At 47.8% G+C, this 26,349-nt stretch overlaps 1 protein-coding gene across 1 annotated transcript; it reads right to left on the bottom strand.

The window, feature by feature from the left end:
• Positions 1–1,396: 1,396 nt before the first annotated feature.
• On the bottom strand, positions 1,397–19,112 carry LOC149340235 (uncharacterized). The gene is made up of 7 exons (XM_089551075.1): positions 19,058–19,112; positions 10,281–10,465; positions 9,020–9,229; positions 5,493–5,602; positions 3,518–3,629; positions 2,532–2,834; positions 1,397–1,537 (listed from the first exon to the last, which is right to left on the bottom strand). The coding sequence occupies exons 1-7, from the start codon at positions 19,110–19,112 to the stop codon at positions 1,397–1,399; spliced, it is 1,116 nt and encodes a 371-aa protein (XP_089407201.1).
• Between the last annotated feature and the right edge of the window lie 7,237 nt (positions 19,113–26,349).

The following is a 26,349-nucleotide window of genomic DNA, read 5'->3' as shown; positions in this document are numbered from 1 at the left end:
TGAGGTGCTGGCCTCCACAGTGGATGAGATGATCGAAGGATGAGTCCCGGTCCAGGAAGCAACCGGGCCGGAGGGTGCCAGGAGCCGACGGCCGAGGTCCGTGGACGCACCGGACGGCAGGGGCAGGGGGGCGGTGTCTTCGCGTGTGGGTCTTGGGTCGGTCGGGTCTTGGGTCGTCGTGTATTGTGGTCCGGGCGGGGGACGGGGCTGGGGTGAGCGGCGAGGTCGGTTCAGGTCAGGCGGGCTGGGGCATGGCCGGGCGGCGGGGACCAGGCACTCACAGCCGACGTCCATGGCAGGCGCAGGACACCGAAGCTCCGGGACCATGATGGCGATGAAGGGACCCCAGCACCTCACACTAAATGTAACGTGGCGGCCAGCCGAAGAATGAGGCGTGGTGAACGATGGATAAGAGATGATTTAATGGCCGCTGGCCTAGCGCGAGCGCTCCATCCCGCGCCACTGCCAGCTTCGTCGTCTTCGTCACAATATTGATAACGTAGGCTTGTTCAGGATCCCAAATGGCCGCCTCATGTTTTCAAGGCACCGCCCTCACTGGAAAGCATGATCCAATGTAGCAGCACGTGACATGTACCAGCGGTGGCTGGCCATGCCATCTTGAGACCTGGTGCAGGAGGTATGCTAAGAAAAACATTTGTTTTTAAACGTGACTTTCGATGCAGGATATCACTCCCCAAACTGAAATTGAAGGGAAGTCCGCGGTGCTTGAACGCATCACATGATTGGTTTGGTTTATTGGGGTTTCACGTCCCGAAGCAACTCAGGCTATGAGGGACGACGTAGTGAAGGGCTCCGGAAATTTCGAACACCTGGGTAACGTGCACTGACATCGCACAGCACACGGTCCTCCAGAATTTCGCCTCCATCGTAGCGCATCACATGAAGGTCGACAAACTGGCAACGGCCGCAGTATGCTTGAGGTCTAAGCTTGTTTTGCACCATATCAAAGGATTTTAGTGGATGCATCAAGTTTGTTAACGCATCACATGAAGGTCGACAAACTTGATGCATCCGCTAAAATTCTTTGATATGGTGCAAAACAAGCTTAGACCTCAAGCATACTGCGGCCGTTGCAAACGTCAAGAAAAGCTTAGACCTAAAGCGTACTCGGGCCATTGCAAATGTCTAGGGGGAAATAATTAAAGATAGTTTGTGCGTTCCATCAAATGGCTACTCCAGTAAGTTTCGTGAGCGGCAAACACAAAGATTCACTAGACATCTGCTGTCGGGACAAGAACTGGGCACCTGGACAGATAAATGTATGTCCCCACTGGTGCAAGTTATGAATTGTAACGCAGCGTGTGCTTCCCAGGACATGCGTTTCGAGCGCGATGCATTGTCAGTCGAACTGCAGCTGCGGTGATAAAGGCTTTAATCACAAGGTTGTTGGGCGCCGCATTTCGGAGATTCCGAGCTTGAGTCGCTCGTACGCGCGGCCGCTGCGGCATGGCCAGTAGATATCCCTGTGCACATCGAAGAAGGCCCAGCCGTCCGTCAGGTTCGCAAACTCTTTTGCCTGCAAACGCAGGTCGGCTTTTTCGAGCGAAGAACGTTTACGTACACACGCAAAGCCGCACACAAGCTACGGCCAAAACTATGGCACGCTTCGCACTTCTAGAGCAATCAAGGCTGTGGAAAAAGCGGATAAGATACAGAAGTTCACAAAGTACTACTTATATTAAATGAAGTGAATTGAATGAAATTAAATGAATCAGAACAGTTTAAAGGAAAGGAGCAAAACGAGATTTCGCTACTAGTGCTATTGAACTTCGCTTGAAAAGTCCAAAACCACTCTTTGGCCAGAAGGGCTCTGTATACCCCTCACCATGCATTTTTTCTCCAGCAGCAACGTTTTTTGCGTTTTTATGTTCACATTTTGGTTAAGCTGTTCGTGCTCCCTATAACACTGATAGTACATCAAGGGTTGTTATTGAAGACTCCTACATACACTCAAGAATCATTACTAAATGCAGTGCCAACTCGTAAACTCTTGCGCTGCAGACAAAAATACACAAAAATGAAGGCATATTTTTGAAGATTTAATCAGTGGCGCATGCGACTCATAAGCTCCTCTCGTTTAAGCAGTGTCAAGCATAAGTGCTGACTCTTACTCCAATGCCTCGTGAAGAAGAGGCAGGAAGTGGGAACAGTTGAGGCTGCATTAACCGTACCCAAAAGCGCACACTTGAGCGAGAAAACGTTTCTGGTTTAGCATAATCCAATATTATATTTGAAATACCATAGCTTTCACGTGCACGAGCTTCTGATCTACAAATCGAAACTCTGAGACCTCATTCTTCCTCCTGGCACGAAGAGGGTCCCTGCTCACGAGAGCGTCATACTGAATAGCTGATTGGTGAATGGAAATCTTTCGTTTACGGCCTACTACGCCAATACCGTTTACGATCGAGAGAGTACCTCACTGAAATTTCATTGTTAATGACCTGGTGAACAGCTGGATGACATCCATCTGTTCCTAATTTTGTTACGGCGAGGACACAATGTCTCACCTTGTCCCTGAGTGATTCTTTGCTCTCGAAGGCGAACATATAGGCGATTCCATACTGCTTGAAGGAGATGTAAGTGGACATGTCACGTTTCACGTAGTTGTTGCGCAGGTCTCCCAGCGTGCTGCGGCATACTGCGTCGATGTCGACCACGAAGGTCCGCTCGCACTCCCTCCTGTCGAAGTTCACCGAGGGGCCGCCCTTAGCCCCCGAGTACCCCATCACGGCCATGGTGGACGAGAGCATCAGTCGGGGACTTCCGATGGCATGCCCGCGCAGTTGCGTCATCACCTCCTTGGCTACCGACTGTGCGTTCGATAGAAATGCATTACGAACACTGCATTGCATTTCGCAAAATAATGCAATAAATGTCGATGTCTCTTGGGCAAGCCTCTAGCGACATTCTAAGTCAGTTGATATCAAAATGCATTGAGTACGGATAACGCACGCGTTGACGTGTGCAGAGGAGGGTAGCAACAATTGGGGTCTGCAGTGGGGCCCTCGATTCATAATGGCCAACAGAAAAAAAAAATTAATCGACTGAAAGAGTATATGTAGACAAGTATTGTACAGAAAGACCACTCAGTTATTACCCAAGAAAGTACAAATGAGAACTGTATCAGTTGGTAACAAAAACAAAACAAAACAAAAAACAAAAACATAAGAGCATGTCTGCATTGCTTTCGTGAAAGCTGTGGTTACAAAATGCCAACATGACTGCTTTTTCTTCACATGAATCAAAAGCTTGCTCGTAATCTGTAAGCGCTATGTATAATGCGCATTATATTCTGAAGATTCTTCAAAAACTTGATATATGGCACGACCGTGGCATACTGTCAGGTTATCTTTCCAAAAAACAGGTCGATCCTTCATTCGATATAGCAAGGCTAAGGTATATGAATAACCGATAACATGCGGCGGGAAGTAACATGCAGTAAAATGGCGTAATCCTTCCTCGTATAGGGCTTGTGGGCGCTATTTTTACTTACGAAATTCGGTACTTCATCGCCTTCATCCGCCTGGCTAATCATGTGGGCGCGACAAGGCCCTTTTAGCGCCGTCACTGTTATATGGGTCTGTATTATGATGAAGTCAATGTCCCTGAAAAGAAAGAAAGCAAAACTAGATCAATACAAGTCTCTTCCAAACAACATACTGTTTGCCTAAAACGCAGGTCGTCTTCGCTTTTTATTTTTTTTTGGTCGTGCAACTACTCTTGAGCCCATGGCTGATGCGCGAACTGGGCCAGCAAAATCTCCTGTTGTCGAACGAATGTTATTTGAGTTAGCCGATTCGTTTGGCGAACTTTACATTTAGATCCGACTGATAAACAGAAGTTTTGAGTGCCTTTGTATTCACAACAGTAGAATTGGTGCTTATCATAGTGTTCGTGAAGTAAACGTCTCTCGGTAGAGTAGCATCAGATGTCAGTAGATGAAAAGATCACTGACTCTCTCCTGCAGCTGGGCAACCTAAGACACCCATGAAATCTTGGTCCACATCTCGTGGTGGTAGCCATTTAGTCTGTAAAATGTGGTTGCTTGCTTGGTCTTTGAAGGAGACAGGCGAAGGCAGAAAGAGTGACCTAAAGGTACCATTTTACTGAAAGGAAACGTGTACAAAAAAAAAAAATTTCAAGGGGCAATTTGGCTCTCTAAAGTGCTACAAGGCGAAAGCGTTTCCTGGGGCACTATTTGTTTTTATTTACTTTTTATTTTGTATTGTTTTTATTTATTTTTATTTTTGCTCCTTTTCCTATTTCATTGTTTTTATTATTATCTTCATATCTTATGTTTATTTTATTTTATTTTTGTTTATTTTCTTATTTGAATTTTTTAATTTTTATTTTCTTGAATATATTTCTTTATTCCTTTTATTTTATTTCTGAAACCCATGCATTCACTAGATGCACCTTTATTCGTGCTCGAACCTTGAGCCTTCGTGACGGAGTTGTAGCGTCTCCGCTTCAAATGCCAAAGGCCCTGGTTCGATTCCCACCCTCGCCGTAGTTTTTTTTAAGTAGTGACTCTGAAACATGGACAAATCTGTCGACACGGCTGCCGACGCGTCTGCTAACGTCAGTATGAGGCATTAAAGGCTTACGCCTTAAAAAGGAATGCACGCATACACACAGCCGCACGTAGTCGCCCAGAGAGGACTGCTCATATAGGCGCAACTGCTGCGCTGGCAGCAGCTGTGGCGTACGCAGCAAAAATCCCCCGGATGCATCATGCTCAGTCACGAGTCGACACATGCGCGGGTCGCAACACCTCCTGCCCCCTCCCCCCCCCCCCCCCCCCCCACACACACACACCCAAAGAAAAACGGAACCGCTAAGGAGAAAAAAAGGGGAAGAAAAGAACAGCAATGGGTGAGTTCAGGGTGTCAAATACCGCTCCTAAGGTAGGCCAAGGGATGTCGTCGATAATAAGCAGGAATGACTGTAGACAAAACGGCCCGATAATAGAGACCGTTGGACAATAAATTCAGCAAATTCAGCAAAGAGGGAATTCATTTGGTTGGTGCATAGTAAATAAGTGCGAAACTGCGCAAGGACGGGACGGAGTCAGAAGAGACACAGACGAAGCGCTATCAACCCTGGCGAACAGCAGAAGAAGCAAGAAAATGCAAAAACACAAGCAAAAGTCATGGCGCAATATGAATCTATTCCGCAAAGGCTCCGTGTTTACTTTTTTACTTATCTTTTGTGGCACCACAAAATGTCACTGAGCTCAGAGCGTTTAAAAAACACAGCCTAACAGAATAGAAGCTTGCATTTTTAAACACAATTGCCCAGTCTGCCTCCACGTCTCTCATTTAAAAGGGTCGGCACATATTTAAACACGAAATAGCTTAAAAGAGCTGCGTACAGGAAGAGGGATACCAAGCAGAAAGGAAACCTTGTTGTCAACTTTATAGTACGCAGAAACAGCCAGGAGACACGTAAGAGATCACGGAACTTACTGTGCCTTGCCCAGGCTATTCGCGAAAGACCGGGCGTCGTGTGCTGTGATTATCCATGCGCCGAGGAAAGTGATTGATCCTGGTCTGTCTTCCAGAGCGGCTCGCAGGTACTGCGTTCATGAAAGACGAAACTCGCTTTGGAGTACTGTTTCGCTGCAACATCGCAGTCATGCTAAAGTTGCAGAAAGCGACCACAGGCTTAATTGGGAATCCTGGTAGGCCGGGAGAACAGTTTGTGAATGAACGGTGGAAGCGCGCGTTGTATCGATTTCAGCCAGTGGTATGATAATTATAATCGCGATTGGACACAGAAAAACATTGCGCTTGGCTAAATTCTTCAAACAGACCTCACATTATCGGCCGCTAAGCAAACAAGGGAAGGGGAATGAGGGGCTCGTTATAAATATGACAGAAGCCAACAGCCACAGAAACCAAGGGGCACAGAGGAAATTTTTAATTAATTTATTTATTTTGTGGTGCTGATCAATTTAGAATATTAATGAATATGTTGTCGCTTAAAGGTAATTGATTAGAAAAGCAGAAGAAAAAACAACCACATGCCGCCGGTGGGATCCGAACCCACGACCTCCGAATTACGCGCCGGTGCTCTACCTCTGAGCTACGGCGACGGCTGTCAAATCTTCTGCTTTCAAGGGTATTTATGTTTAACAAATAACCTAACCTTGAGAGTGTTCATCAACGCCACCCACGTTCTTAAAGGGAAACTGCTTAGGTTTTAGAAATCAACGAGCTTAACAGGGTCGAATGTGTGAAACTTGGAGTTAAAGCATGCGAAGTCTTTTTGGGCTAGCACTTGAAATAGTGACGTAATCGCCGATTAAAACATGGACGCCCTTCAAGCTTCTCCGCAGCGCACAACGCCAAGTGGGGGGCGCATGATGACGTCATCGAAGGTATCGGTACATTTCCAACACACAAACGCCTGCTTTGAAGGAAAAAATCCAACGCCACCGAAGGCGAACCCTGGCGAGAGTTGTTTGGCAGCGTCTAACGCGTCAGGGCAGGGTGTGGCTGACGACAGCGGTAATTTGAAATCATACCTTCCGTGACGTCACGCTGAGTTTTCCTGCACTCCTCCGATGCATTTAGGAGAAGCGCAAATTTCAATCGTTGATTACGTCACTATTTTAAATGCTGGTGCGAAAACACTTGGCATGCTTTACCCACAGCCTATAAAGATTTGAATCCGTGAATATCGCGAAATTCTCAAAAAAGTGCTGCAGCTGCCCTTTAAGCGGCGGACGTAGAACGTCCTGAGTTACCGCTGGTGTGACGTACAACGCCATCGAACGGCGATGGTGGAAGCTGTGTGAGAACCCTCTTATGCTTCCTATGGCGTCAAGGCTGCCAGAGCCGAGGCCCTCGCTAAGCAATTAAGCAAACAAGGGAAGAGGAATGAGGGGCTCGTTATAAATATGACAGAAGCCAACAGCCACATAAACCAAGGGGCACAGGGGATTTTTTAATTTTTTAATATTTGCCACGGAAAGATGTTATACTAAGCATCTGGCATATAACAACTGCGTACGAGCTAAACTTGAATACGCGGCAGTAGTATGGGACCAGCAGAACAAAAAAGTTATCCTGCAAGTCGAGCATGTGCGAGGAAAAGCTGTTCGGTTTATTTTTGGCAAACATAGAAGAGATTATTCAGCGCCTATGCTTCTAGGACCATGCCTGGTCTGCTGTATTTGAAATAAACAGATAAATGGAATAAATTGCCTGACCTCTGAGTCGTAGTTAGTACTGCGATAGGAAATAGATCTGTTCTGAAAGTGTCTACCAGCGGGTCACTTCGAATGCTTACAGAACGCAAAACTTGGTCGTTATGGATAATACGCCGCCTAAGGAAAGACATAGAGAGTGGAGCGGCAGAGTTAAATAAGGAATAGGTCACTCGGAGCTATTTGTCGATTACACGTATTTAAATGAAGCCACGATCCAAGAAATGCAGTTACATAACAGGCTTGCCATCGTTGCTCATATCGCCTAGGAGAAAGTATTTAAGCGACTCGTTCCTGTTCCCAGTACAGAAAACTCCCGAGATGCCAGTTAATTATCGCATGGCGGGAGTGTTGGCTAAATCTCATGTCAAAGAATGCAGGAAACTGGCTGATTTTGTTACTTACACAAGGTTACCAAAAATACCATCCATCCAATCTGACGAGTGACTGAATTACTGTGCTTGACTGAACATATTACTTCATGGCTTCTTTTCGCTGTTTACGAGGGGGTACCCAAAATAAACCGGACTTATTTTTGTTTGAACTTATTTGTTCACATTTTCAGCACAGACCTTCAATATCCTGCAAAGTACTCTCCACTTGCAATGATACGCTTGTTGAATCTTTCATTCCATTTTTCAAAACATGGTATAAATTCATCTTTGTGATGCTTGACAGTCCCTGCGTCGTTTTTTTCTTCACCTCAGCAACATCAGAGAAGCGCTTTCCATTCACCTGTCTTTTCATCCTACGAAACAAAGAAAGTAGCACGTGGCAAGGTCGGGTGAGTATGAGTGTTGAGTAACAGAGGTCATGCCATTTTTGGTCCGAATTTGTCGTAGAGACAGGACTGTGTGAGCAGGGGCATTGCCATGGTGGAAAAACCAGTCACCCGTCTGCCACAAATCAGGGCGCTTCCACCGAACGCTGTTGCCCAATCTTTTCAAAACATCCAAGCAGAAAGCCTGGTTAACGGTCTGACCCTGCGGAACAAATTCTGAATGGACGACTCCTCTCACGTCGAAAAAACAAATCAGCATTGTTTTGAGGTTTGGTTTCACCTGAGGAGCTTTCTTGAGGCGAGGTGAATTTGAAGTTTTCCATTGGCATGACTGTTGCTTTGATTCAGGATTTAATTCAGGAACACTTGAGTTGTCCCCATATCATCGTCCGTGAACATCTTTCTGAATATTTCAAGAGTTTCCGTTCCACTTTTTCCGAGAAAAAATCTGAATTTCACCGGCGCAGGCTGTTCACGAAAATCAGCCATTGCAAAAACGACTCTCACACAAAACAGTCGTCGCTCTAAAACTCTGCCTAAACTAGTCTGACCTCCTTCAGCGACGGCACTCGGCTTACTGACTCTGAAATGTTCGTTCTATGCACTCCTAGCGGCAAAACGCGGTGCCACAGAAGCTGTGCCGATTCAAAAATTTAGTCCGGTTTCTTTTGGGTACCCCCTCGTATAATGACAAAAAAAGGATCTCTTCTTTCGACGTTTCAAAAAATCTGCGTTCGCGACCGTTAACCATGCGTGATTCAGGTGAATTCGCCCAGAAGCGTGAAATTACTTCTGCATAGATATCGGATGAGTATAAAAGCTAAAAGCTTTTATACCCCACCAATGTGAGTAATCTTGAATGTACTACTCCCCCCCCCCCCCCCCTTATGTAATACCCCCCCCCCCCCCCCCAGGGGCCTTTAAGGGTCAAATAAATGATGATGAAAGCAAGCAACAATTATTCTGTATTGTTATAATGACAATTTAAGGAGGAACGTCACCTCGAAGGTCTTTAGAAATAAGTGCACGACAGGTGCTGAGTCACGGCTGAGGCCCAGCGTGCCCAAGGCAATCATTTTCTGAGTGACGATGAGCTCCTCCAATCTGGAGGTATCTAAGGTCAGAAGCTGTTGAAGCGTGCCTTCGCGTTGAGAGGCAAGATGAGATGAGAAGCTCACGCCACCTATCGTCTTCTGCGAAATGGCCACCGCCTGCGGAAAAAAAGATAACAAAGGAATAAAGGCTTATTGCCGCACTTTGCAGGGAAGATGCTCAGCGGGATAAGACCGGAGCATTTTAATTTTCTTAGCCGGGAATTATCTGCAACTATCCTAAATAGGCAAAGAAGTAGAGTGCTGTGCTCTCACCGGGCCCATCGTTCCTCCGCCACCATACTATGATACTATTTAGTTATTTTTCAGTAATCGCCACCATTGCAAGCTCCCGAAACAAGTCGTTTCTTCGGCAATTTGACGAACCCACAGGCATGCGAGGCTGCCTAGCGTCGAAAAACTCCGCGTGAAGAAAATAGTACTAGCGAATCAGTGCGGGGGTACTGGTGTATGGTCTGCGGGCCGAAGGCCAAAATGGAAATATGAATCTGCTGATCACCGTAGTTAGTGCTGAGCATTTGCGAAATAATGAACATTGTGCGGAGCCAGTTAACGTCTTTTAATGCTTTGCGAAGTAAAACATAATCATGGACAGCAGATGAAAAGCAACAAGGAAGGCCTGCCTGCGCCTGTCTTTTCTCCTGATCTGTCTCAAACATCCCAAGTCATAGCTAAATCTAGGTAAAGCCACTGCAAAATATGGTTGAATCAGCTTCCTTGGTTTTTTCTAGGTTTAAATACTACATTCAGAGCAATGAAAGTCCTGTTAGAAGATCTAACTACCATCGGTCAATCGATTTCTAAGATGCAATACGGTCAGCAAAATTTATTTTGGAAATGTTTTCCCTCAGTTTTCTTCAAGCTTTTCATAAATTTAAGCTGTTTTCTTTGTTCTCGGGAGCATTTTTGGCCGTTGGCGCTGTGTTCTCTACATTCATGTGCCACCAGAAAAACAAGTAGATGAACGGACAGGCGGCGGCCTCTCCTGGACGGAGGAGGACCTAGCAAAAAAAAAAAAAAAATCTCTTCTGTGTTGTTTTAAGTGTGTAGCTGCGCGGGAGTCGTCCGGGGCTTACGCTTGTGTCAGAATGTGCACGACCTCAAAGCGCGCCCCCTTTGAGGTCAGTGCAAACAAATAGCACGAGCTCACCCTTTTGAAGACTTCCCATGCATGCTTTCCCTGGACTGGCTTGAGGTCGCCGCGCACCACCGCCAGGTCAGAGAACACGGCGTAGTCGCATATTCCTTCCGTGATGGAATCCTCAATGCGCAGAGTCTCGCTCACGGTGCAGATCATCGTCTTAGGCTTTGTCGTCGTTGTCGTCGTCGTCGTGGCTGCGCGCAGGGCAAGTTAGACCGCGAAAATTGAAGGCAATGGATACTTTCGCGGAGTATATGTTGTTCTTTTTGCGGGCGAGTCGCCATGTCCACAAACCTTAGCTAAGGTCGGCTCGCAATTTGGTGAGATGCAGTGTCACAAAATTTCTTATCAGAATCAGAACATTTATTCACGCAGAAATTGATACCGAAATTGCTGTGTAGTCATCTGGATCCTTAGCCGCTAAGGCTAGTGCTGGATCCATTACAAACATTGTCAGAGTTAAACATTCACTATATGAAGCAGTGCTATGAACAGCAACACGTGTTTATCTTGGTGCATCAGATTGTTTATGAAGATAGTGCCGTTTTAGTTTAGAAACAAAGTTGGACGTGTATTTCATGTAACACGGAACGGTATTCCATATTTTAGCCCCGATAAAAGATATTGAGCGCCGCCCGTATATGTTGTGAGCTATGGGTAAATTAAAATTATTATGCTGTGCCTGCCTAGTGTCACGTTTAGGAGAGATGAATATGGAAAAAGGATGTGGAGAGTTCGTGCTAATTATCTGGTGGACTAAAATGGCCGTTTTGTACTCACGTACATTGGTGAAGGGCATTATGTTTAATTCATCAAAAACTTTTTAATTCATCATTCTGAGGTGCGGGCGAGTAGCTGGGTTGACGAAACTATGGTAAGTAAACCCCTGTAAGTAAATTTCTTCGGCAATTTTTAGGGTGTCGCGTCACTTTGCTTGCAAATACCCCGTGCGCTGGTCAGTGGCATGTTTAACAAAGTTCTCTGTAGGTGTAGAGAACGTGTGTTCGTGATTTGTAAGGGTGCAATTTTGTTCCGCGCTTCCAAGCACTTTAGGTGGCGGGCCAGAGAATAACATCACATAGTAGTTCGCAAGCGCTGGTACGCAAGGTTGTTTCGTTATTACAACCCCTACAATGGCTCAGTGCCGATATCGTTCGGGACCTGAGCACAAGGCTGCGGGTGTTTGTATTATGTGATGTTAGAGGACATTAAAGAACGCCAAATTCTGAAAATTAATACGAAACATACCGCTACGGCGTCTCACATAAATAACGGGAAGCTTTCGGACATTCCACATAAAGTACCATACCAACCGTACGTTAATTAGTTAGGTATGGAGCCGTTGCACTGGCAAATACATTAGACAGCGGGACGGAGACCAGGTTTTTTCTTAGGACTGTTCGTACGCATTTCTACGATAACGTATCTCCGCAGTTTTTCGGCTCATCGTATCTCCTATCGTCTTTATAATGAGTGAGCATTCTTTAATCGTGATTTCCCAGCACTGAGGCCAGTCACGGTGTCTGAGTTATTACTTCTACATAAAAGGCAATTACACAACAAGGAAGAGGGTAGCAAATGAGAACGAATAGTTGCAAAATACGTCCCATGGACACTGCATCGTCGGCAAGGAAGGTTTAGTACGCATGTAAAAATAATGAGGCGAATTGTTCAAGAAAAAAGAGAGAACCTTATTGCGAGGACACTCTCGCAACTTATTGCGAGGATTGCGAGGACACTCTCGACACCTGTTCTCCACGCGTGGACACAACACCCGTCCACAAAGCCAGCCGCCGTCTGCGAGGCCTACAACCGGAGTTCAGCCAACTGATCGCGCCGGTAAGGGCGGTAAGAGCAATGACCTCAACCGTGGCTAGCCAGACGACTCAGCATTCCGGGAATGCCCCGCCATTCGTCCTTCAGGCACCTCGGACGCCGCCGCCGTTCCACGGGGACAGGTTCGAGGACGTAGAAGACTGGTTGGCCAGCTTTGACCGAGTGGTGGGCTTCAACGAATGGGACGGCGAGCGCAAATTGCGCAATGTCTACTTTGCGCTGCAGGACTCAGCCAAAACATGGTAAAAAAATCACGAAGCCTCCTTTACCACCTGGGAAGTGTTTCGTCAAGAACTCCTAGCGACGTTTACCACCAGCGAACGAAAAGAAAAGGCTGAACGCGCTCTGCACTCGAGGTCCCAGCAGTCCAACGAGAGCGTCGCGATGTTCGTCGAGGACATGACGCGTCTATTCAATCGGGCCGACCCCGCTATGCCAGAGGCGAAGAAGGTGCGCCACTTAATGCGCGGCGTAAAAGAACAGCTATTTGCCGGACTTGTCCGTGACCCGCCAAGAACAGTGGCCGACTTCACAAGGGAGGCAACGAGTATTGAGCGCTCTCTGCAGGAACGGGGCGCGCACTACGGACGTGAGGCTACTGTAGCAGCCGCTTCCCAGTACACGCCTACGTCGCTGCCCGCCGAGGAGCTTCGGGAGCTTGTAAGAAGCGTTGTGCGCGAGGAATTGGCGAAACTTCGCTTGGAAGCTCCACAGGCCAGTGTCGCTGCCGTAACGGACGTAGAAATCCGACGAGCTGTGCAGCCGCCCCCAGCTCCACACCCGGCGCCCTCTGTTATGACGTACAGCGAGGCACTACGAAGTCCTGGGCCAGCGATGCCAGCCTTTTCCCCCGTCGTTCCCATGCCAGTGCCATCACTGCAGTACCCGAGCGCAGCAGTACCATCTGTGCCGCAGGAGTGGCGCACGTGTGGCGTACGCCAAACAATCGGCCGCTCTGTTACCACTGCGGGGAGCCCGGGCACATCCTCCGCCACTGCCCCTACCGCAGAATGGGTTTAAGAGGGTTTTCACCTGACGCACCTCGACCGCGCTACGGTGAAAGGCCACGGGATATCGAGCTGTACCTGGCTGATAACGTGCAGTCCTCGACCCCGCAGCGGCGCCAGTCCAGATCGCCATCCCCAAGGCGGTTCTATTCGCCCGGCCGCCCATCGACCTCTGGCCAGCTCAGAGGTGCATCCCCTCGTCGGGAAAACTGAAGACGGCGTCCTCCGGGGGTAGGGCCGCCGCTACTGGACCGTGTCAAGAGCCTCCATTCGAAGATTCACCGCGACGCTCCGACCGACGACGACCTGACCCGACGACCTCAACGACGCGCTGCGGCCGACTGGTTTCTGCCGAAATTCCGGTATCCGCTGACAACCACGACGTTACTGCACTGGTGGATACCGGCGCCGATTTTTCTGTAATGAGTAGTCGGTTAGCCACGGCCCTGAGGAAGGTACTGACCCCTTGGTCTGGGCCGCAGATCCGGACAGCTGGTGGCCACGTCGTAACTCCGATCGGTGTCTGCACTTCGCGCATCCAGATCCGCGGAGTTACTTTCCCTGGTTGCTTTGCTGTGTTACCCGATTGCTCCAAGGACCTCATACTCGGTTTGGATTTTCTTCAAGAGTACGGTGCCGTTATCAATATACAGGAGCTCATCGTGTCGTTTTCCACCCAAGGCCCTGTCGACGACGATACCGAGCCACGCAGGGCTAAGCTATGCGTCTGTGCCGACCAGGTAGTAATCCCGTCAAGAGCCAGCATGTTTGTTACCGTAGAGTGCGATAACAGCCCCAGCACTCGTGGCATCGCTGAAACTAACATCTCGCTGCTCCTTGGTCGGCAAGTCTGTGTTGCTCGCGGAATTATTGAATTGAACAGTGGGCGAACCGAACTTCTGGTGACCAATTTTGGTTCTGAACCTCAGTGTTTGCCTGGCAGAACAGCTATTGCGTATTTCGAAGAACTTTGTGAATTCGCGGGACAGCACGCGTTGTCCGAAATCCCGGCATCAGTGGAGGCACCGACCACTCCCATAAAGACCGACGTCAACCCGAACCTCCCGTCTCATCAGAAACGCTGCCTGGAGAGCATTATCGACTCTTTCCGCGACTGTTTTGCCTCGACCTCTGAAGTTAGGCAGACTCCGCTCACAAAGCATCGCATTATTGTTGACGCAAACCAGCGACCGTTATACCAGCCGCCTTATCGGGTCTCTTCGAAGGAACGTGACGCTATTCGCCGACAAGTTCAAGAAATGCTCCAGGACGACGTGATACAGCCGTCGACGAGCCCGTGGGCATCGCCTGTTGTTCTTGTGGCGAAAAAGGATGGCACCCTACGGTTCTGTGTTGATTACAGGCGTCTCAACAAATTCACCAAAAAGGACGTTTATCCTCTGCCGCGTATTGATGACTCCCTGGACAGGCTACGCCACGCCACGTATTTCTCGTCACTAGATTTACGTAGTGGCTATTGGCAGATCGAGGTGGACGAGCGCGACCGGGAAAAGACCGCCTTTATTACACCGGATGGTCTGTACGAATTCCGGGTGCTCCCTTTCGGACTGTGCTCGGCTCCTGCCACCTTCCAGAGAATGATGGACACCGTGCTTGCCGACCTAAAATGGCAGTCCTGCCTCGTCTACCTGGATGACGTTGTCATCTTCTCCGCTACGTTCGAAGAGCACCTGAGGCGCCTGCGCACCGTGTTCGCCGCCATTCGTTCAGCCGGTCTTTCCCTCAAGCCCGAAAAGTGTCACTTCGCTTTCCAGGAGTTGAAGTTTCTGGGCCACATCGTGAGCGCTAAGGGGGTAAGCCCTGATCCCGATAAGACAACCGCCGTCGCTGCTTTTCCCATGCCAACCGATAAGCGAAGTGTGCGCCGCTTTCTGGGCCTCTGCTCCTATTATCGGCGTTTTGTGCGGAACTTCTCCCAGATTGCTGAGCCCCTCATCCGCCTCACAAAAGATGCCGAACCGTTCTTCTGGGGCCAGGAGCAACAACAGGCCTTCGAAGATCTCCGCAGTCGTCTGCAAAGTACGCCCATCCTTGGCCACTTCGACGAGTCAGCCGACACTGAACTGCACACAGACGCCAGCAACATCGGCCTCGGTGCGGTCCTTGTGCAGTGGCAGGATGGTCTCGAACGCGTAATCGCATACGCAAGCCGCACCTTGTCACGCTCGGAGGCGAACTATTCCACTACTGAAAAAGAATGCCTGGCAATTGTGTGGGCAGTGACCAAATTTCGTCCATATTTATACGGCCGCCCATTTCGAGTTGTCAGTGATCACCATTCGCTGTGTTGGCTAGCGAACCTGAAAGATCCCTCGGGGCGGCTTGCACGCTGGAGCCTTCGTCTTCAAGAGTTCGATGTCACCATCGTTTATAAGTCCGGTAGGAAGCACAGTGATGCCGACTGTCTGTCTCGTGCCCCTGTCGAGGACAACCGAGCTGATCCCGACGACGATTCTGTATTTCTCGGCGCCATCTCCACGTCCGTCCTCACTCAACACCAAAGAGACGACAATGAACTCCGGCCTCTCATTGAGTATCTTGAAGGAAGCGCAGAGTCGCCCCTGCGACTCTTCTCACGTGGTCTGTCGTCATTCTGTTTGCGCGATGGCGTTCTGTATAAGAAAAACTACCGCCCGACGGAAGCTGTCTATCTGCTCGTCGTACCTGCGGCTTTGCGCGAAGAAGTCCTGCAGGCGTGCCATGATGACCCATCTTCTGGTCACCTGGGTTTTTCTCGTACTTTGGCGCGGATACTCCAAAAGTACTACTGGCCCAGGGTTGCGGATGTTGTACAGCGTTACGTCCGAACTTGCCGCGAGTGCCAACGTCGCAAGACGCCACCGACTAAGCCTGCCGGACTACTACAGCACATTGATCCGCCACAAGTCCCCTTCCACCAAGTCGGCATGGACTTACTCGGCCCCTTCCCGCAGTCCTCGCTGGGTAACCGCTACATTGTGGTGGCCACCGACTACCTCAGCCGGTACTGTGAAACTAAAGCTCTTCCCCGTGGTACCGCTGACGAAATTGCGAACTTTTTCGTTCAAAACATTGTGCTTCGTCATGGTGCCCCCCTCGTCGTTATAACTGACAGGGGAACGGCGTTCACCTCGGCCCTCACACAGGAGGTTATGCGCCTTAGCGGCACGAGTCACCGAAAAACAACCGCTTACCACCCTCAAACGAACGGACTCACCGAACGGCTCAACAAGACGATCGCCGACATGATCTCCATGTATGTTGACGCAGACCACCGGAACTGGGATGCCATACTCCCTTACGTAACTTTAGCCTATAACACTGCACTACAGGAAACGACGCGTTTCACTCCGTTTCGTTTAGTGCATGGTCGCGAAGCCACCACCATGCTGGATGCAATGTTGCTTCCAACTTGTACTATCTCAACTGTTGTGGGTGCTGACCACTTCGTTCGTCACGCCGAGGCCGCCCGCCAACTCGCTCGACAGCGCATCCGGCACCAGCAAGCCCACGACGCTCGCCGCTATAACCTCCGCCACAGAGCTGTTAGTTACCAGCCCGGCGAACAAGTCTGGGTTTGGAGCCTAATCCGCATGCGTGGACGCTCCGAAAAGCTTCTGCGCCGATATTTCGGCCCCTACGAAGTACTCCGCAAAGTAAGTGAGGTGAACTATGAGGTCCTTCCCCAAGGAACAGTTCGCTCCTCCAGACGGCCGACCTCCGAAGTTGTCCATGTCGCACGGATGAAGCCATACCACGCCCGCTAGCGCTACAGGCATGTCTACACCTGCCGCCGGACACATGCAGCGTCCCTTCTCTTCGTGCTGCCCATTGCTGCGGCACCGAGTCGGTGCCCTTCAGAGAGGGGGAAGGGGGAGCAATGCCACCGTCCGACCAATCAGTGGCGCCGTACCGCGGCCGAACTGTTTAAGCAGGGACTTGCCAAGCCTTGGGCATTCGAGGTGATCGAAGATCGTCGTCTTCCTCGCTCGAGCTGCCTGCTGGCTGGCACGCCCACCTCGTCTAATTAGAACCTGGGCTATTTCTTCACCCGTTTGTCGGTGATAATATTTTATTTTTGTAATATTTATGTGCGCCCGACGAGAAATTTTGTTCTCCTTTTTCCCATTTTTGGGTATCTAGCTTCTAATATTTCGAATTTGCACTGCTTATAGTCGCTATCGGATAGGATATCTTCATGTTAAACTTTTTACACTTTTGTTGGCTAGAAGTGTTTATAATGTGACTTTTTAACCCGCCATACCGCGGTCGGCTGTGCCACACATCAGCGGTAATTTACATAAATCAATTATGTATTTGTTGGTCTTTCTTTTGTTTTTTTTCACTCCTTGCTTTACTTACTGGGAGTAGTAGAGGCGGTGGTGGGTTTCCTCGTGATCGAAGTGTCTGTAATCGCAGGGACATGGCTTGTGGTCCCAACTGCCGTGTCTAATTCGGTTATGAGATCCATTTTGCTGAAGTCATCATCGTCTGAAAGAAGAATAACAGCAGCCCGCCATCATTGAACCCATTTACTTATGAAGAATGCATCTAACAACTTCTCTCTGTTGTTTCTTGTTCGCAGTTTACGATCGAAAATTTCAAAGTCGGAATATTGAGACGTCCTGATGATAGGACGAAATGCGCCAAGCTGGTGTAACCTGTCTTAGTATAAAATTTGGCCTTTGTAGTAGGAAAAGAGGATCTTTGTAAGTTTACAATAAATTAATTTAGCAGCGCCTATCACACAAGGTGGTAGCAGCGAAAATGCGCGTTTCTAGGTCCTTTTTTGGGGACTGGCCAAGAAAGTAGCTGAGCCAAATGTCCAAACAGCGCATATCGGACGGAGGCTGCACCCGACTGCGCTTGCTTTTTCTTCTCGTCTTTTGCTCATCCTGTCCTCTTCTCCATCTTTCATCTCGCAAAGCTGTTCGCGGCGTAACATCTTGCAGGAGCTACCGATAAGCCCGAGCCTGTCCTCCTTCCAGTTTTTGTCTTCACGTGTAGCTTAGCGTGTGAGCATTTAAGATTGCTCTTGTGGTGCATGCTCTAAGAGTAAACAGACTTAAACGTAAACGGATATTGGTCCATTATCGCATTAGTAAGAACTTGTAGTGTGCAATATTTCCTTGATGTGAAAATGCATGAAAGCAAAAGCCGGTTATTGCAAGCAAGAGCGATATTTTTGAACTACTACATATCATTTGGCCAATCGGCAAGCTTGAGAGCATCTTTATTCTATCCTAGTGCTTACTTACCTGATTTGAGAAAAAATCCTGTCTACATCAAATATTTTGTTTAGTAAGTACATTGCGGAAATGAACAAACTCGGTTATCGCGCTGCAGCAATGTGATATCAGAATATCAAGTGTGCGACTGAAGGTTCCATATGCAGCCAGAGAAATCTAGCTGTGCTTTTGTGGACGATTGGATCACAATTCTTTGTATGAAACTCTCGAATTCGCTCCGTAATAAATGCACAGTTCACTCACCGCTCGATTTGTCTTGATGGTAATCTGAAAGAAAAAAAAAAAACATGCGGCCACTGGTGGAACTTTATTACGGGCAAAAATATCTAACTGAAAGTTCGAAAATAATAATAATAATAATGGCTTGCAGTTCGACAAACAGTAGAAAGTACAAGGCGGCTGCGAATGAAGCATACATTTAAGTTTCGTAATTTCCATCGCCAATGGTTCAGCCCCTCACAGCAGCAATATTACTTTAAAGGGGCTCTGAAAGGGGCTTTAATAAAGTTGCGCTATGCCTGGGATGTTTATGCACTCCGCTTCCCGAACATTGCACAGCAAGATTTTTTTAATGCGCTTTTTAGAAGAAGAGATATGTTAGATAAAATTTGAATTTCAGTGTCTTAGCGTCTTTCCCTCTTCTGCGGTCACATTTTGCACCCTGGAGGGATGGCGCTCCTTCCCCTGGCCCCACCTCCAGGGGCGAAGCTTCCTGGCCCTCCGGAGCTAGGCTTGCAGGCCGCGGCCATGGTAGCTGACTGACGACTGAAAGAATCTAACCAACCGCCGTCTCTCAACTTGTATACGCTGGCACAAGCGACGGAGGAGGCTGCGAGCATAAAGAAGTCGCCGGAAAGGGTTCGCCAACTTTCGAGCGTGAATGTGGGTTGCCTGCTGCGCGTAGAAGTGTATTATTTGGCTCAGGTGTTCATGACAACCCAAGGCAGTGATGTAGTAAGTTAACATGCTTTCCTCGGAAGGTGTTTCAGAGCCCCTTTACAAATCACTTCCACGCGATCCTACTGATGTCCACGATGGCTTTCTGTTCGTGCTTCCTGGTTGGTTCAGCACTTTGCGAAGCATGCAACCTGCGCTGAGGTGGAGGGAGTTAAACTGGACATATAATTTAGTATACTGTTGCCAGCGCCAACAATAGTCGTTTTTCGTGGAATAATTCAGCACTACGCAGGCTAGAGCTGTCGACAGCGAACTAGAAACCAACGCCGCAAAGCTGCTTTTCTGCAGACATTGTTGAAGATTGTTCGATACACGGGCCAGTGACAAGCCTCCTCCGAATATTTGTTTTTTTCCCTAGTCAGCACTCATAAAAACAAAAAATCTGCTTTCCCCGACCTTAAACGATAGGAAAGAGAGGGAGCAATTGTGATTATACAGAGGGGTTACTTACACATTATAAAGGCGACACAGACCGCCATGATGAGAAGCAGCGTCACCGTAACGAGCACCGCTTTCAAAAATAGCATCGCGGACGACCTGCGTGAGAATGAATTTCCGGAGTTTTAGAGCTGTTGCAATGGAGAAAAACATTGCTTGCAAGAGCCACAGTGCTGGAAACTGAAGCTACGTAAGGATAATTAGAGGAAATAGACACACTGGGCCCATCCAGAAAGAAGCAAGCGTATAGAAATGGGCAGATGGTTCATCGCGAGCGTGGATTTATTTTCATATCAGGTGCATTTTTTATAGCGCTGCGTACAATAGCGGCGCAGTTTCTCCACGCTTCTCGCATTTTTGGAATCGCAATCATTACGGGGGATTTAAGGCCCGTTCTTCGCCACTCTCCGGTCACAACATCGCTTTGACGCCTCCGCGGAAGCTTGTGAAGATTAGTAGCTACGCTCTAAAAATTGTTGTAAATATAAAAAAAACGAAACCTACTGCATGTTACATCCTAGTTTACGAAGGCTCTTTTTAAGCATGTTAAAATATTTTTTCGTCCGCCAAAAGCAACTTCAGTGAATACTTGCTTGGACTTTTGGTCTGTAACGCAAGAAGCAAGATTTCAATAAATGTACTGATTCTGTTTCGCCACAAAGTGTGATTGAGACGCTCCCCACGTCGAACACGATGTTAAATATGCGCTGGCCGGGGACGGACTCAAAAAGTGCTCTCGTAGGGAACATCAGATGGTTAGTAATACCATTGATATTATTCCGTTGGTTAGTGCAGTTGCCAGGTATGGTTGTGACCACCGAGCAGGAACCGATGTCGCATACAGAGAAGGTTGCGAGTTAAGCCTTGAATCAGCAAATCCATTTGTTTTGTAAACAGGTGTCTCGACTCCACGCGCTCTATTTCTACGATATTCGCGCTTAGATCGAAGCTAAACAAAAGGGTCTATGATAAAGTTTTGCTGCACGTTACGATGGTCTGCAGAAAGCTGAGATTACGTGCAGGTTTTTCAGTGAAGAGCCTTATCATGAACCAGTAAGGCTGAGGCCAGAAATGTCTTTCATATCGCTTCCACTTACGCAGGGCACTAAGAGGCGTTCGGAAAAAAAAATTTCTTAAGAATCAAATTATTACACCCTGCGCGTAAAAATAAGACCGAAAAATAAATTTCTAAGCGTCCCCTTAATGCGCTTGTTTACAGAAGAAAAAGATCATACATACCTGCCCAAACTGTATCCAGGTACGAATAACCTGGGAAAAAAATTTTTGCTGGTGTAAGTAATTTGCGGAGGAATAGCAGTCTAATAGGAGTGCGCAGCGATACAACGCCATGTAAAAGAATAAAAGTTGATTATATTTGTACTGCTAAAGTTATTTGACAATCTTTACGAGTGGAATAAAATTCGACAAGGTTACCAATAAAATAACATTTCCGCAAAACAATATGGTGCAATTAATACAAGCGCAAAGCTACTGTTAGTGATCATACCTTAAACAGCGGAAAAACGGGACACAGTAACCAGACACCACGAACGCTGAGGTGTCTCCTTACTGTGTCCCATCCTTGCGCTCTTTCAAATATGTTCTGCACCCAACAAGCCCAATTCACAAAACTTCTACTGTTACTGTGTAAGCATTACTACGGTGTCCCACCCGAGCTTTTTGTGGTCAGTCGGCGGTGAAGCCTACCGGCGTCACCCACCGTTACCCTCAATCTACCCCCTCTCATCATCGTCCAGAGGCGCCGTCCTCCAACCACCAAAACTCCACCCTTTGGAAGTGCCACCCACCACTACCCACCAACCTCTACCCTTCACAAGGGCTCCAACCACGGGCAACCAACACAATAGGGGAGCAGAAAACTGATTGCCGAATTGAGCTCAAAGACGCGCACTCAGAAAGACAGCTGCCGTCAAAAAGCATCACCCACCCGCCACCTTCTGCTTCGTGGGTGAAGCGGGAAATCATGATCTTGCAGAAAACACAGTAGCTAACATTCGGGTAAGTCATTTATCGCAAATAACATCAACGCAAGTTTCAGTGATGCAGCCAATGAAAGGCGAACGAATTAGTACTGGAAGATTTAAACCGTTAAAAAATACATATACGAAATGTATTCACGCAAGTTCATACATTTGGATACTGCAAAGATGGAAAAGTATCAAAAGGAAAAGCATCATTTGGCAGAGCGTTAACCGAAAAAAGCAGTAAAACTAGAGCACCACTGCTTACGCAGGACCGTCGCATCAGGTTGTCTGATCTCTTGAGAATTTTTTTTCTTTAGCAACACTTTTTCATAACACCCTGAGTAGTCTGCCTGCAAATTTTGCGCTTGCTAATATTTCGTCGTTAACGAACTCCAAAGCATAAAAGAAAGATAATGAACTTCGGCACGTTAGTGAGCCTGCATGGAAACGGAGGAGTGAAAATAGATCAAATTTTAATCAGAGAACAGTCAACATGGTTCGGAACAACGATGTGGCGAAGCTGCAGGGCAATAATAAGTAAATTACCAAAAATGGCGCTTGTAAACGCGCTCATTGGCTTAAGAGAGAAGAAAGGTGATAGGTACTCGCAGATTTCATTTACCTTGGGTTCCGCGGGATTCCATCATGGTGGTAGAGCCTGTTGAGACAAAGGCACTAATTAGTTAAGAGAACATAACTCACAATAAAATCGCGTTTTTTGGCCTGCTTATCCTTTGTGCGAGCGCCTTTCAAGATTGAAGTCGTAATCCTCTGCCCGTAGCTACAATTGGTTAGAGGGATTGCAATGATAGGCGTAATAGTAGATCTGGTAAACAATTCAGCGGCGTACTGCTCAGAGTCAACCTCGTGTTCTCAACAGTGCCGTTACATATTCTTTTCGGCACCACTTTAGCATTCCAGGGCCTCAATCGGAATCCTGAACGACCGTTGTGACCATTGTGAGCACAAGCAAGAGGTGGATCTCTAAAAATTAATGTGACGGCTGTGACAAACGTCTTGACAGAATGGCACATAAGCGTTGGCATCGTATTACGCAGCCTGAAGTCGTTGTGTTGTATTCTGGTGACCACTAGGCGCTCATCACCGTCAAAAAGTGGGTAGAAAAAGACATTTTGTAAGCCCACATCCTGCCGTTTTAATCCGAACAGTTTCGCCTGATCCAAGCAGGCATGCCGCGCAAATGCCGTAAGCTGTGCATTTTGTGTTTCCTCAGCTGCTCGTAGAGAGGCATATCGTTCACACCACTCATTTGTCTCTAGCTCACTTCACAGTTATTCCAAGGCAAAAATTTCGCAATAATATGTGATGCACTCCGATAGCTTTATTGCACGTTGTGTGGTTAAGGAAATGTAATCCTAAAATTTACCGGCTTTACTTCAGACCGTCTGCCTCTGTGCGGCATCAGATAAGGAGAGGAGAGATACTAGAATTACAGCTCGCGTGAAGTTTTCAAGATAAAAGTTGTCGTCCCTTTTACAAGCATACGCCGATAAAGCTATTGAATCATTGCATCGAACAACAGCCTTTGTAACACAAAGCCCCGTTGCGTTAGACATTTTCAGCAGTGCTTCGTTACTGCGCTTATAACCAGTCAAAGATTCTGTGGAAAGGCTTTATGTGGGTGCGCTGAGGCAGAAGCATTTTTGTTACAGTTTTGCCGTTTTCAAATTTGAGGCCCAAGACAGGAGCTCTAATGTTATCTGTTTATACGTGAGCCTTCGTTACGTAGCAAGGCACTGGCCGGTTCTAGGTCCGCTCACCCGCTTATTCGCTTGTGCAGCGCGCTATCCTGCATCACCTTGATGCATGACGAGGTGGCGTCAAATAGATATTAATTTGAAACACACCTCTACAGGTGCTTACCATGCGTGGCAGCCGAGAGGTGCTCTTTTATACGCGCCCCTGGGCCTCAAGGGTATGAATGGCTCGGCATCAGCCTTGAGTGCTACTTGCTTCTGTAAACCCTGGTCTAGATCCACTGATTAGTGCGAGGCTCGGAAGATGGACTGCAAGCTAACACCGGGCTGTCTGCCTGGACCATAGGAGGAATACTTACTTTATATTTGGTCGTCGGCTTCACAAAAGCCTCTATTATAATACCTAAGTGGGCATCCCGCAGTTAGCAACGCATTAATAAGCTTCTGCAATGTTTAGTGCTTTATCGCTTACTCCGATCCGTGTATAGGAAGACGGGCTTGGCAGGCGCCAGAGGAACCGGCGGGCTGGACCGCTCCCCGCTGGTTGGGCTGACGGCGACATTCGCAGGCTTCATTGGGCGAGGTTGCGATGGTGACTGGGAGAACTCAGCAAGACAATAGCTAACTGCAAGGAAAGGAAAATAAGGTGAACTAGGTTTGACCACTAGTAAGAAGAAGAGGGCACCTTTCGTTCAGAGGAGTCGAGCACGACGCGACTGGTGGCTCGCAGAAGACCGTTGTATCTGCCTCTTCTTCACCCGCGCTACAACTACCACGTGCTTGTAGCAGCAGCCTTTGAGCAACTAAAAAACCGAAACAAATTTCTGCCACGAAGAGTGGGTAAATAAATGCGATAAATAATTAGTGAGGTCCTTGACTAAGTGTGGGCTGGGTAAGGCCAATTTGGGCATGAAGGCTGTGGTTGTTAGTGGTGCCCTCCTGTGGTCGAGGATTAAATGTTTTAAGTAGGGAACTTCACAACAGAGCGATGACTTTTCGCTGCTAGGCGATGAGCGCCTCCGAGTCTTCCAGAGTGGCGCTGGTCAGCCGCAACTCCACGGCGTCGGACAGAGCCACTGGGGCCTTGGACTGAAGACCTCACCTGCTTTTTTTCAAACGCCATCTTCTTGCCTCTCAATAAATGTTTACTCTCTCTCTCTAGCAGCTAGGACGCTTAATCTTTGCTCTTCTGTCCCTTCCCATTTCCCTCTAACAGATTGCAGAGACAAAGCAATGCCAATCATAACCACTCTTGGCACTTAGCGGCTATGATTTTTTTTTTGCCAGGACCAAAAAGGACTACAACCTGTTTTCACGCATGGATTTGCGGTAGCGACGAAATTCTATAACTGATTAAAAATCTAATTTGAAAATTTGCATCAGATGTAGCCGCATTCGCACGTAGCACAGAACCGCGCAACATTTCGTGATTAGCCGATCCTTGCTATCTGAACATTAAACACGGGGCGATAAGCCAACCATAAATGACTTTGGAACTGAAATGTAATATTAAGTCACGCACGCTCTTTCGCGCTTTTCGTTTACACAGCCGCGTATCACAGTTTGAATGTTTACTGGAATAATTGTTGAATGCATCATTTACGGACCGTCTAGACAACGTGTTTTAAGGCGGAAGCCTTTAATGCCTCATCGTTGTAAGCAGGAGCTGTCGACAAGAAATGTCACGCTTTTCAGTTGGTCGAAACGGTCGTAACGTCACAGTGCGCGAATTTCAAACGGGGCCAATTGTACTTTGGCTACTAACCATGCAACCAATTAAAGGGATTGTATAGTGATGCTCCAAGTAAGTTTGAGTTTAGTTAATTACTTACTTAACCAATTAGTCCAATTAACCTTTCTAGGCAGGCCAGATAAATAAATAAAACCGAGTAAGAAATTGGCCGAGCTTGGGAATCGAACCCCGGTCTCCGGAGTGCGAGTCGAGCACACTACCACTCCGCTATGCCAGCTTTTTTTTTCTTTATTGCCTGTCTTTGGCTCATGACATTGCACAACAAAAATACACATAACGCTATATACATACGACACTGTCGTGGTCAGCCAGCACGAGACTGGCTTCGTCAGCTTAAAATTCCCGCAACATACACAACGGCTCTAGTCTTGAGAGCCACTCGGGAGGCTCCGCAGCTGCTTTTTGGATTGCAAGAAACCAGTCCATGCTTTCCCGAAAATAAATTCGGGCCGGTCGTGCGTCTTTGTCACAATGGTAGCCTGCCATTCTGGAGCGCCATATACAGTGGAGGCCCAAGAGCACTCCGCTATGCCAGCTCGATGGTTTGGAATGAACAAAGGTGCGTCTAGTGAATACGGTGTCTTCGTTCACTCCCATCTTCCTCCCTTCCCGTTACGGCGAGGTTCAGGTGTGCACCGAGATATGCGAGACAGATACATTTCCTTTCCTCAAAAAACAATTTACTGACGAGCAAGGCTTATTTGTCCGCGTTTCAGATTGGTCCAAATTGTCGTGATGTCACCACGCGCGAATTTTGACGGGTGTCCACCGAAATATGTGAGACAGTTACTGCGCAACTTTCTTTCGTCAAATACAATTTTCGACTAGTGCTACTGATATAAGCGAGACAGTTAATGCGTAATTTCCTTTCCTCAAATACAATTTTCATTTTCTTCATTACGGCCCCTCTTTCTTCTTTCACTCCACTTCCTCCCTTCCTGTACAGTGCGGCTCAGGTGTCCACCGAGACGACAGAGAATTACTGCGCCATTTACTTTCCTTAAAAAGCGTTGCGTTCAAAGGGCAAGGCATCGCGCCGAACGGGTGGTGGCGATCAATGGACTCCGTGGCAGCGCTACAACACGCTGTCGCGTTCCACTCCTAAAGGCGAAGCTTAAGCGTCATTAATTGGCAG

This window comes from Amblyomma mixtum, chromosome 6 (assembly GCF_055824585.1).
Source record: "Amblyomma mixtum isolate Tamu chromosome 6, ASM5582458v1, whole genome shotgun sequence".
Taxonomy (NCBI): domain Eukaryota; kingdom Metazoa; phylum Arthropoda; class Arachnida; order Ixodida; family Ixodidae; genus Amblyomma; species Amblyomma mixtum.
The sequence above is the reverse complement of the archived record's forward strand: the minus strand, read 5'-3'. Positions and strand labels throughout refer to the sequence as shown.